Genomic DNA, 16881 nt, shown 5'->3' on the forward strand with positions numbered 1-16881 from the left:
TTCTCCTGGGGCCATTTCTGTCTTTGGGGAGCTCGGGAGTCCTGTTGCCTGAAAGAGGCCCGTGCTCCACCGCAACCTGTCACGTCGGAGCAGCCAGTAACCTCTGAACCCACTTTGGTCAGAGCAGGAAGCTCAGGCTCCCTTCCTGCCTCTGTTTTCCTGACAAAAAACTTTCTTCCCTCCTTTTTTGCATATTTGGCGAATGGTTCCACCTTTCTCTCCGCCCCAGTGGAGTGTGAGGGTGGCAGAGAGGAGCAGGCGGCTGCCAGGACAGCAGGGTCCCTCCCAGGAGGCCAGGTTGAGGGGCCTGCGTGGTCCAAGGACCCAAATTGTCCACGTCGGGACTTGTGTGGGAGGCACAGGCTCACTGGTGAGTGCCCCCCGCCCTGGGTTCTGTGCTGCGCCCCCCTGGACAGGGGGCCCTGCACCCTGCATCTGTTGCATAGGCCGCCGGGAGGGGATGGAGAGAGTCAGGAAGGCCCACCACTCTCTCTGCTTCTGGGTGGCCCCACATGCCACCTCCTGACTGCGTTCTGAGTGGGGCCACCACTTAACAGGTGGTTTAAAAAGGGCTCTAATTAGTGGGAAAGTGCCTTCTCTGACCTCTCTTACTCACGTGGGCCAGGACCCCTTTCCCCGCGGCAATCACTCAGTGCTGAAGGAAATCTGACTTTCTTCCTGCCATGTTCCCGCCAAAAGTGTGCTGTGACGGACAGGCAGTGGGCGCCGAGGTTCTGGGGGGGCAATGGGGGCAGCAGGGGGGCCACGCCACCCCTCAGTTCTTTCCTTTTCTTCTTCCTCCCACCCTGCTTCCTTTCACGTGTGATGTTTTACAGAAACTATGAAAAAAAAACTGAAAAGGGCACAAAGTATTTCTAAATGGCCTTATACATATTGAAATAGATTTTTATGCTTCATTTCTGAGATCGCATACTAAACTCGACACTCTAGAACACTCTCTGTTAGTCTGAAACTGCTTAAAAATGACCAGCATAGCACGGGCGAGAGCCTGTGCCTGAAGCCAGGAGCTCCACACTGAGTATTGATTCGTCAGTTTTGGGTAAATTTGTGTGGTTAAATCAGATTTTTACTGGCAACCTTGGAGCAAATAAAACAGCACATAAGGTGCCTCCCTGGAACTGATGGGAAAATGTTTAATTTAGAATGTTTAGGAGAAATGAAAATGAGGGATTGATCTTTCCTGCGCTTACTTTGGGAGCCTTCTAAACCGAGCTCCAGAGTGCCCCATGGGACCAGAGAGAGCCCGCGACCCGGGGCCAGCCCGAGAAGGCGACCTCCTTCACTCCCCTCTCATGGAGTTCTGTGCGAGCAAAACTCAGAGAGATCCACAGTGAAACAGTGATACACTGTGTATCCCACTCCATTAAATTAAAATCATTCGGCTAATTATCTCAGGTTGTTAGAGATAAGGCAACTAATTACCATTTTAAAAAGATTAGGGCATGTCTAGCGCTTCTTTGTGAGTGTTTTCCTGCTCCTGCCTGGGGTGGTATATGTTTCCCTGCATTTAAAGAATTTTCAGATTAATTCAGAGCAGACAAGGCTTTTATAAAAGGAATGTAATTTGCTTGAAAAAAAAGAAATATTAAAGTAAAACATTGAAAACAAATAATTTAAACATATCTAAGGGCTGCGGGAAAATCAGACTATAATATCTAATCTAAGCTTTCCTATATTTTGCTCTCTGAAGGACATGAGCATTTTCTGCCAGATTATAAATAAAGACCTTCCGATATTTGTAGCTGACGAATGAGGAAGTTGTAGCTGCTGTGAGGTTCTGCTGATGCCCCCCGCCCCCCTGCCCTGGGTTTGCATGGGAACACTGTAGGCTAAAGGCTGTGGGGTTATGGAATGGGCTGTCCGCAGCCCTGGTGAGGGCTGGGACCCCCTGAGGCCCATGGTCTTTTGAGGCTTGAAAGTTTGGCCTCGAGCTGAGTTGTCCTCTCAGAGTAAGATGGGACTCAAGAACTTCTCTCACTGATTTGATACAACAAAGGACCAATCAGAACATGAACGGGTATTCTCTTCTGTAATTATTTGGTTTCTTGCCCATAGCAACTCTTGTTGCCAAATAATTGATCAATGTATCAATTGTCAATACATTGTATCAACTGAGGTAACATTGATTCTTCCCATTACCCTCTTGGAAACAGAGCGATGTGACTTTTGCTAAACCTGTTTGAAACTGGGAGAAGGAGGTGAAGGCCCACACTGCGAAAGCTACCGAAAGGCTGAGCTAGACTTAAGGAATCTAATATTTGGATCTTCATTCTATCTGCTGTGAGCATAATTTAAAGTGTGGACACAGACCCTTCCTTAAATAACTTTTATGAAAATGCACTGCATTTTAATTGATTACAGGTGATAATTTTGTGGGTGGGTGCTGTCTAAGAACTGAGCCCCAAAAGAAAGTTCTTTAAGAAGAATTTTCCGTTGGTTTGGACACCATACGGCCTTAGCAGTTTGGAGAGGGCCTTGGGGAGGCTGCACCCACTCCTCTCTGGAGCTGCCCCACATCAGAGGCTGGGCCAGGCAGGCTTTCCCACAGCAAGGGGTGACAGTGAACACTGAGATGTGTTAGCTCTGGGGCACACTTTCTTGCCAAGTTTGTCTCTAGACGCATAGGTCTTGTGCCACCACCCGCCTGGCAGTAGGGACTTATCACAACGCAGCGAGGACAAGCTCTCAGTTCCTCAGGCAGCGTCCTGGGCACACAAACCATACTGGCTTCCCAGTTGCTGTCAATAAACACACGGTTATGGATTTGTAAGCAACCGAACATTCCCGGGAGGATTTGCATAATTTTACTTCCTCGGGTCTAAATAAAACGGCGCTTTCGCCAAAGAAACTTCTGCGCACACGCCTCTGAACAGCAGTCAGACGGTCTGGGGGCGCTCGAGCAAACAAGTGGTGCATCTTGGGAACCTCACGGCCGGTCTAGCAGGGCTCCCGCCACCTTCGGTCTCCATTCCTCGCTTTAACTCGCCCACGTGAGCTGGTCCACTGGTGGGTGAGGTAACTTCACGGCGAAGAGGACCCGTGAGGTGCTGTGCCCTCCATGACAGCCCATTGCCTCCTGAGGAAGGAACGTGGTTAAATAGGGAGACTCGGTGTTGATCCCTTTCTAAAGTGGGAGGGAAAAAAACACTTGGAACATAATAGAACAGAAAGTTGCTCCGGGGCCGCTCTGCCTGTTCACTTTGTAACAATCCATGAGTGACAAGGCGGCAGCCCCTCGGGGTGTGCTGCGTCAGTCGTTATTTGGGGCAGCGTTTGTATGTTTTTAGGATGTAGGTCTCCTTTCGTTCGCTGGTGCTGGCCATGCATGTAGGTCCTCTAAAATCAGGAAGAGGCTAGAAGAAAATGAGTCTAAACTTAGATATTTTTTTTTTTACTTCAGTGATGAAGTGTAAATGCCATTTATATTTGAGGAAGCTACTTAGGAAGTGGCCTTACTATGGGGGGTCAGACTCAGGCAAGGCCCTGTAACAGTAGCTTATGTAAATTTGGAGCATGGTTGCTGAGTAAACAGCAGGGTCTGGGAGCAGTGTGAGAGCCCAGGACATGCAGGTCCTCACCAAGAACGGCTTCCCCCCACAGAAGGGGCACAGCCGGGACAGGGAACAGACAACGGAGCTGTGCCGGGCCCAGCCAGGGCACCCCTGGGCCAGCGGCTCCCAGCTCCTGGCGGCTGCAACTGCACTTTCTCTTTCTGAAATTCTGACACCATAGCTCACAGCTTTTCTCCAACGGCCCTTGGAGACAGGCAGCTCCATGGCAGCATTTAAAAATATCCTTGTGGTTCCTTTTCTTCTGTCTGAAGCACCTCTAGCTAAGAGCGTTTCCAAACAGCTGGTAGCAGGTTTGAAAAGACTCCCTGGTCCCCGCTCCCCCACTCAGACCCTTCCTGTTCTGTGTAGCAGACGCTGCCTTCGGGAAAACAGGGGCGCAGCGTGGCTGGCCTGGGCTCACAGGCCTCTGACCGCAGGTCCCCTGTCCCGGCACTTTCTGTGGCTCAGTCAAACATGGGGGCGGGGACACCCAATTGGATCCCCTGCTGTCCTGTTTGAATCTTGTTTTCCATTGTCATTTGAGCCAGCCATGCTCTGGGGAATAATCATGAACGTGTGTGATTGGCAGCTAATTTTTGAAAAATGAAAAGAATCCGGAATGAAGTGAGTGCGGAGAAGTTTTTGTGTCCCCGACCTGTTTTGTCGGGTTGTCAGCGCAGCCTATCAGGTCCCCGGGACGCGGCACAAAGGCCCGGGGATTGCCTCAGCTTTCTCTTGGAAATGCTCCTTTTCTCCGCTACAGTGTAATTCGCAGTGATATGATAGACGGGCGAAAATAAAATCCGCTAGTGGGAAATGAAAGGCCGTTCTCCGGGCTGGAGTAATGGCTTTTCTTAAAGGGCGCCGTGACCCAAGGCATTTGAAATGGATTACAGGCTTGGCCCTCATTCCTCCCCCCCACAAACCCGCCCCCTTCCAAACCCGAGTCATGTGAGCATCAGGAAGTCACCCCAAATGCTAGTGCAACGTCACTTGTCACGGAGGAAAGTCAGTAGGTTACAAGGGACCGAGTAACCAGGATTTAAACCAATTGCAGAGGTTTGTGGGGGGAGTTTGTGTTAATTGCAGAACATTGTGAAGTATATGTCTGTTTTCTGTTAAGGGCCAGACATTTGGGGTGTACATTTGGGCTCTGGGATGTGTGTGCCGGGCTCAGAAGGTCTGATTCTCAGGAGCAGGACAGTGAAAAGGTGTCACCTTCGTGTGGTTGTGAGTTCAAATCTCACCTCTGTTGTCTACTGGATGTGTACTAGTCCCTTGGGCTAGCTACTTGTGTCTGAGCCTCAGTTTTCTTGTCCGAAAAGTGGAAATGATAAGGTGGGCCATGTGCAATAACAATAATAACACGGTCTTAGATTAAACACACGCACTGAGCGGATGGGTGGTAGATACTGGACCTCCGTTGGACACCGTGCCAGACGCTCAGAGAAAACGGTGGGCGAGGAGCACGACGTTCTGGCCCTGGGGCCTCAGCAGTTTCCCTGTGAGATGCCAGGCACGTAGTAGGTAGTTTAAATTAAACTACCTACGACCAGTATCCTTTCCTTTACCAGGTTTTCTGGCATAGAGAGGGTACCCAAGAAATGTTGTCAGACATCACTGGGCAGACGGTTACCTAGACAGTGCCGGGGAGGGGAAGCATCTGTAAGTGTGTGTGCACATACGTGTGTGTACATGTGTGTATGTTTGTATATGTGCACACAGGCCTTTTTTGTCTTTTTATGGGGTATAGTTGACATGCAGCATTGTACTAGTGTCAGGGCTACGACGTAATCATTTGATATTTGCATATTTTTTACGTGCTGCAAGGTGATCGCTGGCATCAGTCTACTTAACACCTGCCATCCCGCAAATGAACAAAAACCATTTTTCCTGTGACGAGACTGTTCGGTCCACTCTTGCAGGGACCTCTCCACGAGCTGTACGTGGCTGTTGGCCGTGGTCACCATGCTGTACGTGACATTTGTTTTGGGGGGAAAAAGTGTAGTTGTTCGAACCTCAGGGAACCGAGGTCACAGCGCCGTCCACGCCCTGAGCCCGGTGCTCGAGTGGCGTGGATCAGGACGGCTCGGAAAGGACTCGGGTTGTAGCTTTTGGCAGACGTCTTTTACTTCGGCTTCACGGCTCTGGACTCGCTGTTTCAGAGTCATGGAAGGGTCCATATGTCAGAGCTGTTTGTCATGGAGACTACAGGGGTGCAGAGGGCACTCGGGGTGTCTGAGGGGCACCCCCAGCCCTGCCCCTGACTGTGGCCTCCCGGCTCCCTGGCTCTTGGACTGTCCCTGGGGCCACCTGGTTGCTTGTAGGCAGCAAGGAAGATGCTCCTCCTAGAGACTTTCATGACAGGCAAGGTCAGGGAGGGTGTTTGCAAAAAGTTGCAAAAGCTTCCCCAAAGGAAGCTCCTCAGAAGGGTGAACCTGGGCCCAGGTCCAAGTGTGCCTTGTCTGGCCACTGGGGGGCCAGAGGGGCTGGGGGCCTTCATGTTCCCTGTTCCCTGGAGTCACCCAGGTGCCAACTCTGTGGGACAGAAGCTAGGGAAGTCCCACTGGGTCCCCTTTGGGCAGAAGGACCAGACAGAGACGCTGAGATAGGGAGACAGAGAGGGAGAGAGATGGGCAGACGCAGAGAGAGACTTCCAGATAAGCGACCACCCTGGGTGTGGAGGAGAGGGGTGGGCAGTGGCAGCAGGCGGCCCCTCCTTGGGGACGGCCACTCACGGCCTCCGCCCACTCACCTCTGCCCCTCGGCGGCCGCTTGCCCCACAGAAGCGATGACAGCAGGCGTGGCACTAGTGTGGCTTGGCAGGTCACCTGCTGTGCGGGGCTGGCTCTCTGGCCTGCCATGGTTCAGGTTTCTGTGCAGAGGACAAAACTGCAGCGTGATTCCCTCTGGCCCCCCCTTCACAGGCCTGCTCGTCCTGGTTCTCGTGCAGGGGACAGTTGGTGAACATAAGGCAGCAACTCGTTTTGGGGGTGGGCTCCCCTTTCGGAGTGTGCCCTCCTTCACAGCTGAGAGCGTAAGGAGCTGGGGCTCTGATGTCTCTGTGAGGCCGGCCCTGCCTCCATGCAGAGCAGGGGCTCGGGAAGTGCAGAGCAGGGTGGTGCCTGAGCTCCCGGGGGTGCTGGAGTCTCACTGCTCCCCCTCTGAGAGCACAGGGACTCCCCTCGGTCACAGAGAGGGTGAATGCCCTCTCCCTCAAACAGCTCCCCATCTGGGATCAGCCCTTTGGTCTTTGCCTATAAGTAAAGTCAATGTCACCAAAAGCCACTCTTTGTCTCATCCCAAGAGATGCAAATCAGGAGTCTGGGGAAGTCTGAGGGAGTCTGTCCATTCGCCCACCATGTGACATCAGACAGGATGGGCCCTGGGCCCGGCAGGGCCCAGTGCAGACGGGACCCTGTGCACTGTCCTCTGGTCACTCCAGACATCTGGACCATGGGGGCAGCCAGCAAGAGTCCAAGCAAGGAGGTTGTCTCCGTGAGGACCCAGGCCCACCTGGCCGCTCACCCGGGGGCCACGAGGTACCAGAGCAGGGCTGGCAGAGAGCAGGCAGACATGCATGCGAGTTCCGTGTGCGTGCGTGTGCACGTTTAGTGAACATGGGAACCGCCTGCTGTGTGTGGTCCACTCGGGACACCAGAGCAGAGGACAGCCTGGTGGGAGGGCTCCTGCAGAGCCGAGCCCAGCCAGTCATCGGCCACGGGCACAGGGCTTCGGTTTTCTCTCTCATGGTGCACTCTTCTGTCCATCCGCTTGGAGGGACGGGCGCACGAGGGGGCCTCAGTGTGGAACTGGGTGTGGGTGGGTTCCGCCCCTGCCAGCAAATGCGGAGGGGCCCCCAAAGGCAGGCAGGCCGGGCGAGTGCTCTGGCCACAGGCGTAGGCAGAGAGCTGCCTGCCGGGCCTTAGGAAATCTTTTTCCTCTTAATTGGAAATAAGGAGCCTACAGCGGGTACTGGTCACATCACTTCCGACACCTGAGCAGCGCAGGGCCAGGAAGGCAAAGGTGCTGATGCGCATTCTCAAGCAGGGTGGACAGTTTGGGTGCCAGTGTCGTAGCCAGGCTGTGTGCCAGTGGTGTCTGTTGTACCAAGACTGGGCCTGCTGTGTGTCCCACCCACGGCTCAGGGACATTCAGAGCTGGGCTGTGACGCGCTGCACTGGTCCCAGAAAGCCAAGCCCTGTGTCTCTGCCGCACAGTAACAACCAAGCTTTTTCCTCCTTCAAGTCTGTCTGGTTTCTTTATAATTGTTTTGGCAGTTTCGAAAGAAGCACCGAGTTTTGCTCTTTCACAGCCAGTGTGTGTGACTTTGGAAGGCTGCCCTGGTAGCTCCGGGGCTGCTTCCTGTTTGCTCCTGGGGCTGGTGGGTCTGCCCGTGGTTGCTCCTGGCCCCTCCGCCCTGGGCTGCAGCACTTGGGAGCCATGGGGCCTTTGCACTTCGTGGTCCCCAGCTGTGCCCCCAGCCAGGCAGCAGCCTTGGAAACTGGTGCAGTACCTCAGACACCCTTGGGGGTGCTCATAATTAGGTGAAATTCCCCCATCCTGGAAAAGTGATGGGCATTCTAGGCTATGTGACTGGTGTTGGCATGTCAGCAGCCGGAACATGTATTCCATGTGCTCCGTAAATACATGTACGTGGCCTCGGCCTGCCAGTCTGATGTCAGCCCAGCTGGAGAGGGTGAGGCGCCCTGAACCCTCCACCCGTGTCCAGGTATCTCCTGGGAAAGGCCACCCAGTGCAGACCACAGATTCAGACCAAAGAGACAGAGCCCCACCACACCCCCAGAAAACGGTGACGTGATGTAGATTCAACAGACAGCCCTGGCGGGCTGGGTAGAAAGACGCCTCTCCCATCAGTTGTCCAGTGGAGCAGAAAGGAACTGCATTGCTGAGGTTCCCTTTAGCCGAGGTCGACCAGGGAGGGCCACCTGAGACCTGCCAGGGGCAGGCCGGGACCCTGAGTGTGGAACATAGCATGCCCTGCCCTTCTCCCACAGACGCCGGCCCCTGCCTGGTGCGCCCCAGTGCCAGGGTGGCCGGCAGGGCAACGGCAGCTCTTCCTAGTCACTTTTCTCTTTTTAAACCAGCCAGCTGTCAGCAAAACAGGAAGGCTCGGGCCCTCTCCCGGCCTTGTTTTGCTGCTGTGCTGGCTTCACTTCTCCCTGCGTCAGAGCGTGGCGGGGTCTGAGGCGAGGGCCCAGCGAGTGTGGGGACAGAGACGGAAGTGTCCGCATGGCCCATCTGCCAGGCGGGAGGTGCATTCATTATTGACGGGCGGAGTGTGCCGGCTGCTCAGATATGCCTGGGCAAATGAGACATTCTTCAGCAAATTGCTTCGTTTTTTCTGATTGCTGATTGTGCGCGTGTCACCAAGCTGACTCAAGGTTCATCGATGCGTGCTCAGTAAATCAGAAAGAACATAACTACGGATCAGCCGAGAGAATGAGTTCTGTGCCTACAATGACCCAGGGCCATTTAATTTTCTGCTTAATTTTGTTGCAGTCAGTTTGCATTTTGGGTTATTATGCAGTAGGAAATTAACAATAAATAACAAATTTGGTCTTCCTGAGCCAGTAATGATATTTTTATAAATCTTTGTAATGCCGTTTTCGCGGGGATCGGGGTCTGTGCCAGTCAGATACCCCAGCTCGTGCGTGAGGGAGAAAACGCATTCTTCTGGGTAGATAATCTTGTTGTTAAATACACGGCGCTCCTTTATCTCGAGTGCGCACTCTTGTATCTCACTAGAACTGGGCTCTGAACTAAAGTGCCTTCCTCTCTTTCTCAGATAACCTGAGGACCATGGACGGCGATGAGAGCCAAGACATGTCCCAAGTCTCAGGTGAGACCCTCTTGAGATCCTGTCCACGGCTCCATGAGGACCGCCCCCCCTGCAACCCCGAACTGGGTGCCACAGGTCATGGTCATGTTCTGGGGGGAAGGAGAGGGGCCACTATGCAAAAGGAAAAGCCCAGGTGGCATTCATGTCGATGTTTAATGTCAACCCTTAGAGGCCACCCTGGCTGGAGAAGCAGGAACATGATAGAGTCACACTTAGTTTTACTATGACGTCTGAGGCAGCTTGGGAAGGACTTACTGTATTCTGGGGGCAGGGTGGTTGCTGATCAATCTTCTCTAGACCCTAAACACATGCCAATGACCTTGTTTAGGAGAGGGGAAATGGGAGATGGGGGAGGGAGGGGAGGAGAGAGAGAGAGGGAGGAGGAGGAGCGAGTAGCTTGGAAACCAGTTTGAGGGCACAACCCGGCGTCTTTTTTGAGTGTGGATGCAGCCTGGCCCCCTCCCTTCCCCGTGTGCATGTTTCAAGCCATAGTGGACCTAGTCCTTCCATCAAAGGGGCCCAGGAAGCAGGGCAGTAAGCCCTGGGAAGTGAGACCTGGGGGTGGGTCGCAGACTGTGCCACCCACTGGGTGACACTAGCCCAGCCCGCCCAGCCCTGCATTCCTAGGTAAGGAAACCCACCCTCTATCTGCACTGGAACAGGGGGCCGCAGCAAGGTAGCCTCTGCAGTTTTCAGTATTTCATGTGTTAGAGCCCCTCAGACTCATGGTCCGCCCGGGTCGGGCTCTACAGGACAGCGGCCTGTCATTGTCCTCTGGGCTTCGCTGGCCTGCCCCCACTGGTTTCCAAGTTTCCATGGAATTCTGCCTCTTGGTCTTAGTCAGCCTCATGATGGAGCCCAGGCCCAAAGGGGGTGGCTGCTGCCTGGTGGCTGCTGTCAGACATGCAGGCCAGGAGACTCAGGTCCCGCCCACCTGCCACCGACCACAGAGGGCCCCTCCTCCACATGGCTTCTCCTGCCACACACAGTGTTTGGGTGTCAACTCTCCGTGCTGCAAAGCACGAGCCAAAAGCTGCCTGTGCCACCGTGGCCTTTAGGCCCCGAAAGTGCGGCTGGTGGTAGTGAAAACTGGTTAGCACGTGTGGCCCGATCGTGGCAAACGAGAGCTGGTGAAGGGCTTCACCGGAGAGGTACACTCCCCCAAGGGCACAGAGTGTTTGCACAGACGCACATCACTGTGACTGTGAGACTGGCGTTCAGACACCATGGTGTGAGGGTGACCAGAAAGTGTCCCCAGGGAAAGGCTGCCGGGCACCTGCGGACCTGGAAGAGCGTGCCTGCCTGACCCCGCTCTTCGACAGGAAAACAAGTCATGCACACACTTAAGAAAATGCTGAGGCTGTTCATTGGTTCCTGGCTTCCTCTTGGAAGCCTGGCGACAGAAGGCAGGACTGGGTCGTGGAGGAAACATGGGGGGTGCTTTGCTTCTCGTCTTCCCCCCATTCGGCGCCATTCAAACGTATTTCCCTCGAGCTTGAACTTAGTTTCAGGAACAGAACCAGAACCGCTACAGGCAGCACTCCTCAATGAAGACCAAAGCTTTGGCTGGGAAGCCTCAGGAAAGGTCTGGGGACCCTTCCCCCAGCAGGGTCCCTCCTTCAGCACGGCCTGGGGCACAGGGCGATGAGAATGCCAAAGAAACAAGAAACAGCGTGTTAAAAAAAGAAATCCCAGGTAGAGAGACGCTTCCTTTGCGCCGCTCCCCTGCTTCCAGCCCTCCCCTCCCCTCCCACTGCCTCTGCACAGCAGATGCTTCTGAAGAGCAGGAGACCCCCACTTCCTGCGAGCGCAGGCTGGAGCCCCAGCCTCGGTGGCAGCTCTGCCACCATGCATTCCGATCTCATCTTGGCAACAAACACAGCAAATGCCTCGTTTTCTCCTCGCCCTGAATGTTATGCTTATACTCGATTTGTCCCATGCTCTCACTGCTTAAAGGGGATGGTCTCCAGGAGGGGGGGCCTTCGGACACGAGACTGCCCCCAAAATGGAAGAAAGGGTTTCTTGGGGGGAAGAGTTAAAGTTGCGTTCTGAAATCTAGCTGGTGTACACTCAGCAGAGGAAACACTTCTCACCAAACACTCGCAGCACTTTTGGCTTTTGTTTGGAGCATTGTGCATGGCACTTGCCAAGTGGTGGCCTTTTTACTAAAGATCTGAAGGGTGATTTTTCTACTTCTTGCTGCTTCTCCAATTAAACCTGACAACATCCCTTTTTCTTAATTTGTGAAGTCGAGGGAAGTGGAAGGTAGTTAGGGAACAAGGACGCACATTTGGCCAAAAGGAGTAGACATCTTGACATGAAATCTGAGGAATATGTTACAGGACTATCATCTCTTCCCATAAAATTATTCCTTGTTATGTTCTGTCCACAGGAGAAAAAAAATACAGATTTTTCTAAGTTGCACCCTATAAAACTTCCACTTTCATAGGTGACACAATATTCTGATATCAGCAGTTTCTTAGGTGGCAAACTAGTATTTGTAAAATACTCACATGAAAAACAGAGAAAGACTTAGTATCTGAGTCTTTTCAAAGCACCTGGCTCTTCCTTCCCTGGGGTGCACCCCGGCTGCGGCCAGCGCACGCTCAGTTTGCATCCCCGCCTCGCCCCCAAGTTTGAGGCAAGGCTGTTGAACACACCGGGAGGAAAGCCCACCGGATGCACAGCCTCCCTTCTGTGGGGAGCACCTGGTGCGCTCCCTCTGGAAGGCTCGTCTCCCTTCTCCTCTGCAGCCGCCCTACCGCTGGACTGTTTGAGGCGCGTCATTTTGTTTTGCTTTCGGGGGGCAGGCTGGCTGTGGGAGGGAGAGGGGCGTGGGCATCGACAGAGAGGCTCTCTAAGCCTCTCCTCTCTGCCCCCAACTGCGGGACCTGAGACAGTCGTCCCTGCCTCCGTTGACACCGTCCTGTCCTCACAAACCATGAGACACAAGCCAGGCCCTCTGTCCTGCCCCCGCTGGCTCCTGCGGCCCTGCAGGGAGGTGCACCGGAGGGCTTCTCGGTGGCATTTGTAACGTTTGCCCAGATGCGGAGGCAGCAAGTCGGCTCTGTGCACAGACAACCTGCGCTGGGAAACAAGGCTCGGCTCTCCTGAGGGGTCAACAGGAATGACAGTCGCAGGGAGTCACGCCAACTGGGTGTTGACCAGACTCGGCCTGAAGTTGTTCCTGTTTCACCCCCAAAAGAGCCCAGCGAGGGGGCCGGGCTCCATGGTCAGCATGCGGGAGCAGAGGCTTGAAGATCTCGGGGTGAACCGGAAGGACGCCCCACCAGCAGCCAGCCCCACGCCGCGTGTGAGCAGAGTTCTCCCCGCTCCCGCAGAGCCGAGAGTCCCTGTTCTGAGTTTCTCTGACCCCCAGGAACTCTGTGCAGCAGGGCAATGACACACAATAAAAACTCAGGCATTTGGGAGACCAGGAGTCATAAAACTCTGGGGTGAAGCATGGTCTACTTGAGAAATTATCTGCTTGCTGCTGCTGCACTAATTATACAATGTTCTCGTTTAATTTGCCCCCACACACTTCTTACAGGTAATGCTTCATCTGAAACCTGGCAGCAGGTAAATGAAATATAAACTGATAAGGAGTGTTTCTCATTTTTCTAAATAAGTAAAATTACATGGCACCGCCACCATCACGCCCCTTCAAGGCTTGATTCCCGCTGCCCACAGGGGTGTGTGTGTGTGTGTGTCACACATCACTCAGGGCGTGTGTGGGGCTTGGTGCCACACACATGTTTCCATGGTTACAGTTTATGAAACAACCCCTCATGCTTAGTTGGCACCTTAACATTCACTGACATGATTGTTATTTTATCCCCACAACAATCCTCTGAGCTTAGCCAAAATTGTGGGGGCTTCTTTTTTCTGCCCCATGTCACTCTTGGTAGAGTGTTAGAGACATGGCTTATTCCAGGTTCCCATCAGTCTCAGAACTCGTCAGACCCGAACAAACTCTATCCGGGTCAAGTCAGGTCCCGCCGCAGTGTGCCAATACCTGGGATGTGTGGACTCGATTCAATGACTTCATCTCTGTCTTTTATACTGTTTTCCTGGTTTCTGATTTTATGTGGTAAACTGGGCATGTTTGTTGGGAACCCACCATGCGCCCATCACAAAGGTTTACAGGATGGGGCCCCAGGGCCCAGCTGCAGGGTGTGACCCAGGTCTCAGCAGCTGCCACTCAAACTCTGGGGGCCTGAAGGCAGATCAGCTGAGCCCTTAACAGCGGTTGAGGAGTGAAGGCAAGGCCAGGCTGAACAGAGGTCAGCCTGTGCGGGAAGCTCTCCAGCATTGCTCCCTCCCCTTGGTCCTGCCGGAGGCTCAGGTTTTCTGCTCTGGGTGGGTGCTCCCATGGTCTGAGGTCTCCTATAGACCCACCCGGCCCACGGTGTTTTAGAGTCGCCATCGCCACTGTCTTTGTTCGTCCATCCTTTCCTCCCCGACGCAGATCCCGTGCAAGTGGCGCTGGCCAGGTCTTCCCGCCAGAGCTGACCCGGCGTCCTCAGTGAGTAGGGGTTGGCCTTGTTCCCTAATAAACCCGTCGGCTAAGTTTTTTAAAAGCGATCAGGAGTTACTTGGACATATATTAGTCAGCGTGAGTTGAGCAGAGGCAAAGTGCCTTCCCTGGGTAAGTCCTGATTCCTTGCAGTCTTCCCCTGACCCCGGCCCTGGGATGGAATGGGTCCTGGGGCTTCATGAGTTGCTCCCCAGTTACCATGGTCTTCCAGCCTCCCCGCCCTCCAGGGTCCCCACTTGCTGTGAAAGACTGGCTTTACCTCCTGCCGTTCTGTGAAAGATTACTCTTTATTTTTTACAAATTATCAGAGAAAGTTCACATGCATAAGATTATTCTTACCAAATAAGTACAATACGATATTTTTCTGAGCGGCTCAACAAAGCCCTCAGCGTTTGAAAACCATGACTCTGGACGGTTGTATGAAAAAGTGGTTGGATGGTCGTCCACCACCTGTGCTCTCATATGCGGAGCTGGTCCCCGTTGTGAAGTGACTGAAAACAGCCCAGGCATTTAGCACTTGATAGTCTTCATGTCTGCTGTTCAGGGCAGGGAAGATGTCCCTGCGGCGACGCATATTCACGTGGGCAGAGTGTTCTGCCAGCCCTCTGGGTCACTGTCCCTGGCCCTCTGTCTCTCCTGGGGAAATCCTGGTAACTGTGCCCACTTTACCCATTCCACTCATCCTGGGTCTCCAGATGTACCCATGACGCCCCATCGGAAAACAGGCCCGTCCCAGAAACCCAGCCAAACTGGGCACGAAACGCTGTGCCCGCTTCTTGGAGAGCCCACCACTCGGTGCCGGGCGGCCGTCTCACTGCGGGCGCTTGCTCTGGTCTTGCCTGACCTCTAAAGTGTTGGACAAACAAGAAAACTGCACACTTTCAGTAGCTGAGTGTCCTGGGCACATTGGCACGTCCCTCCTGCCCTGCCCGGGGAGCCACGGCGCCTGTCCACTGCTCACACACCACTCCAATCTGCCGCTTTTCCACACACCTTCAGGGTGAAGGGCAACCCCGCTCTCCCCTGGCCTTCTCCCGGGAGGTCATTCCGCATCAGCTCAGGGCCTCGCCGCTGGCACTGGCCTGTGGTGTTCGTCTCCTGACTCAGTGTTCAGTGATTTCTGGACAGCAAGAGGACCCCGGGGTTTGCGTTTCACAGGAGAAAGAGCAAGAGTGTTTTCTGTGAGCCAGGGTCTCCCTGGGCTGGGCCTGGGAGTGGGTGAGCCCCAGGCCGGAGCCTCTGGCAGAACCTCACTCTAATGCGGCGCCCATGTGGGCACCTAGCCAAGCCCTCCTCCTCTGGTGCACCCTGCTGTGTGTGGACCACCCTGAGCACTTGCGTTTCAAAGGTGAGGACTCCACCGGCAGAGTCCCATGCACACCACCAGCAGGGACTCCAAGCTGCCAAGTGGGGCCACTCCCCTTTCTCTTCCCTGACTTCCCTCCCCCACCAGGTTGAGTGAGACCAGGGAGCCCCTGAAACATTCCCTGACCAGAAAGCGAACAGACCCAGGGTCTGTAGCTCTGAGCCGGGAGCTCCATCTGGCTACCTTGGAACCAAACCCAGGTGAGCGGTGGTGACGCCAGCTTGCAGGCGGGTCCGTCAGAACAGCCTGAGGCCTGAAGGGCCCCACAGGCTGCTGCCACTGGACCGGGCAGGGTCAGGCTCCGATTATTGGGGTCGTGTGAAGAGGATGTTCGCTCTGGTGTCGTGTTATAAAAAAATCAAAAACTAAGCAGGAGAAGGATGTACATCAGTCAGCCCTTCTGCACCCGTGTGGTGCAGATCTCATGCTCGAGTTGTGGGCGCGTGGGGCTGGCACCCAAACTCTCAGGCAGCGTCTGGAAAACGTGTCACCCCATGTCATCTGTAATATATACACAGGTGGCTGTGTGCACACGCACACACGCACATGCACACACACTGCACGGCTACGACAGTGGCTGTCTCTGGCACCGATTTACGTATTTTTGCTCTGCATCCTCCTCTGAAGACAGGGTGAGGCCCAGGCTCCCTGGGCCTCCCTGCTGGTTTGTCCTGGGGTCCACGCCCCAGTGGGGACCATGCCCCCAGACACTCAGGGTCCTGCCTTTCTCCCCAGGGAAGGAAAGCCCTCCCGTAAGTGACACTCCAGATGATGGCGATGAGCCCATGCCTGTCCCCGAAGACCTGTCGACCACGTCCGGAGGCCAGCAGAGCACTCGGACTGAGAGAGGAGTGGGTGAGTAGGCCGTCCGCTGGCCAGCCGGCGCTCCGTGGTTCCCAAGACCCCTGTGTCTCTCCGACCTTTGGAAGGCAGTGAAGTGGGGACAGGAGGGGTTCTCTCGGCTGTGTGCCCTCGGCCACCACCCTAAGGAAATGGACTGGAGCTGGGTGGGCCCTCTTGTCCGAGGGAGGAGAGAAGCTCATAGTCACCGTGACCATGAGAGTTGGGAGCAGCCCACATGGTGGGGGGCACGTCACCAGCAGTGTCTTCTGCCCCCCGTGCACTGTGCAAATGTCCAGTTTCCTGGCTTGTGTGCAGTGCAGGTGACGCGTCCCCTGTGCCATGGCACCAGGGCTATTTATTTTCGGAACTCTGGGTTCAAAAACCAAACAGGCCATTTTCATGCTGTCCCTCTCATCTCTGTTTCTTTGAGGTTCAGTTTGACTGAAAGAAGAAAACCTGGTGCATAGAGATCCTTGAATGATAAAAATAAACCTAGCCGATCGCAGGTGGCATGGTTTCACCTAGCCCCCCTACACGGCCGGACCCCCGGTCTCTCCCTGGTGAGCTGGCACGCACTGCAGCTCAGGTCCAAAAAACCCTGCCAACCCTCTCAATTACAGGAAAAGCATCCCAGCAGTCCAGTGATTCACTGACCCTGAGTCCTGGGTAGCGGCCTCAAATTGGGTTCGGTTTCTGACTC

The 16881-nt window shown here is 54.4% G+C and overlaps 1 protein-coding gene across 14 annotated transcripts in view; it reads left to right on the forward strand.

Annotated features, from left to right (window-relative positions):
- The window catches only part of IKZF1 (IKAROS family zinc finger 1), an 80104-nt gene that overhangs the window by 5132 nt on the left and 58091 nt on the right, over window positions 1-16881 (forward strand). For 13 of the 14 annotated variants that reach the window (XM_037156002.2, XM_037155998.2, XM_037155994.2 and 10 more), the window contains exons 2-3: window positions 9382-9435; window positions 16074-16193. In XM_037156002.2, coding sequence (XP_037011897.2) covers window positions 9396-9435; window positions 16074-16193 — 160 coding nt within the window. In that variant the 5' untranslated portion in view covers window positions 9382-9395. Of the gene's footprint in view, window positions 1-159; window positions 371-9381; window positions 9436-16073; window positions 16194-16881 lie in introns of those variants that run through there. The other variant, XM_037156001.2, reaches the window with a different exon arrangement.

Source organism: Artibeus jamaicensis, unplaced genomic scaffold, assembly GCF_021234435.1.
Source record: "Artibeus jamaicensis isolate MK-2021 breed Jamaican fruit bat unplaced genomic scaffold, CSHL_Jam_final contig_1016, whole genome shotgun sequence".
Classification (NCBI taxonomy): domain Eukaryota; kingdom Metazoa; phylum Chordata; class Mammalia; order Chiroptera; family Phyllostomidae; genus Artibeus; species Artibeus jamaicensis.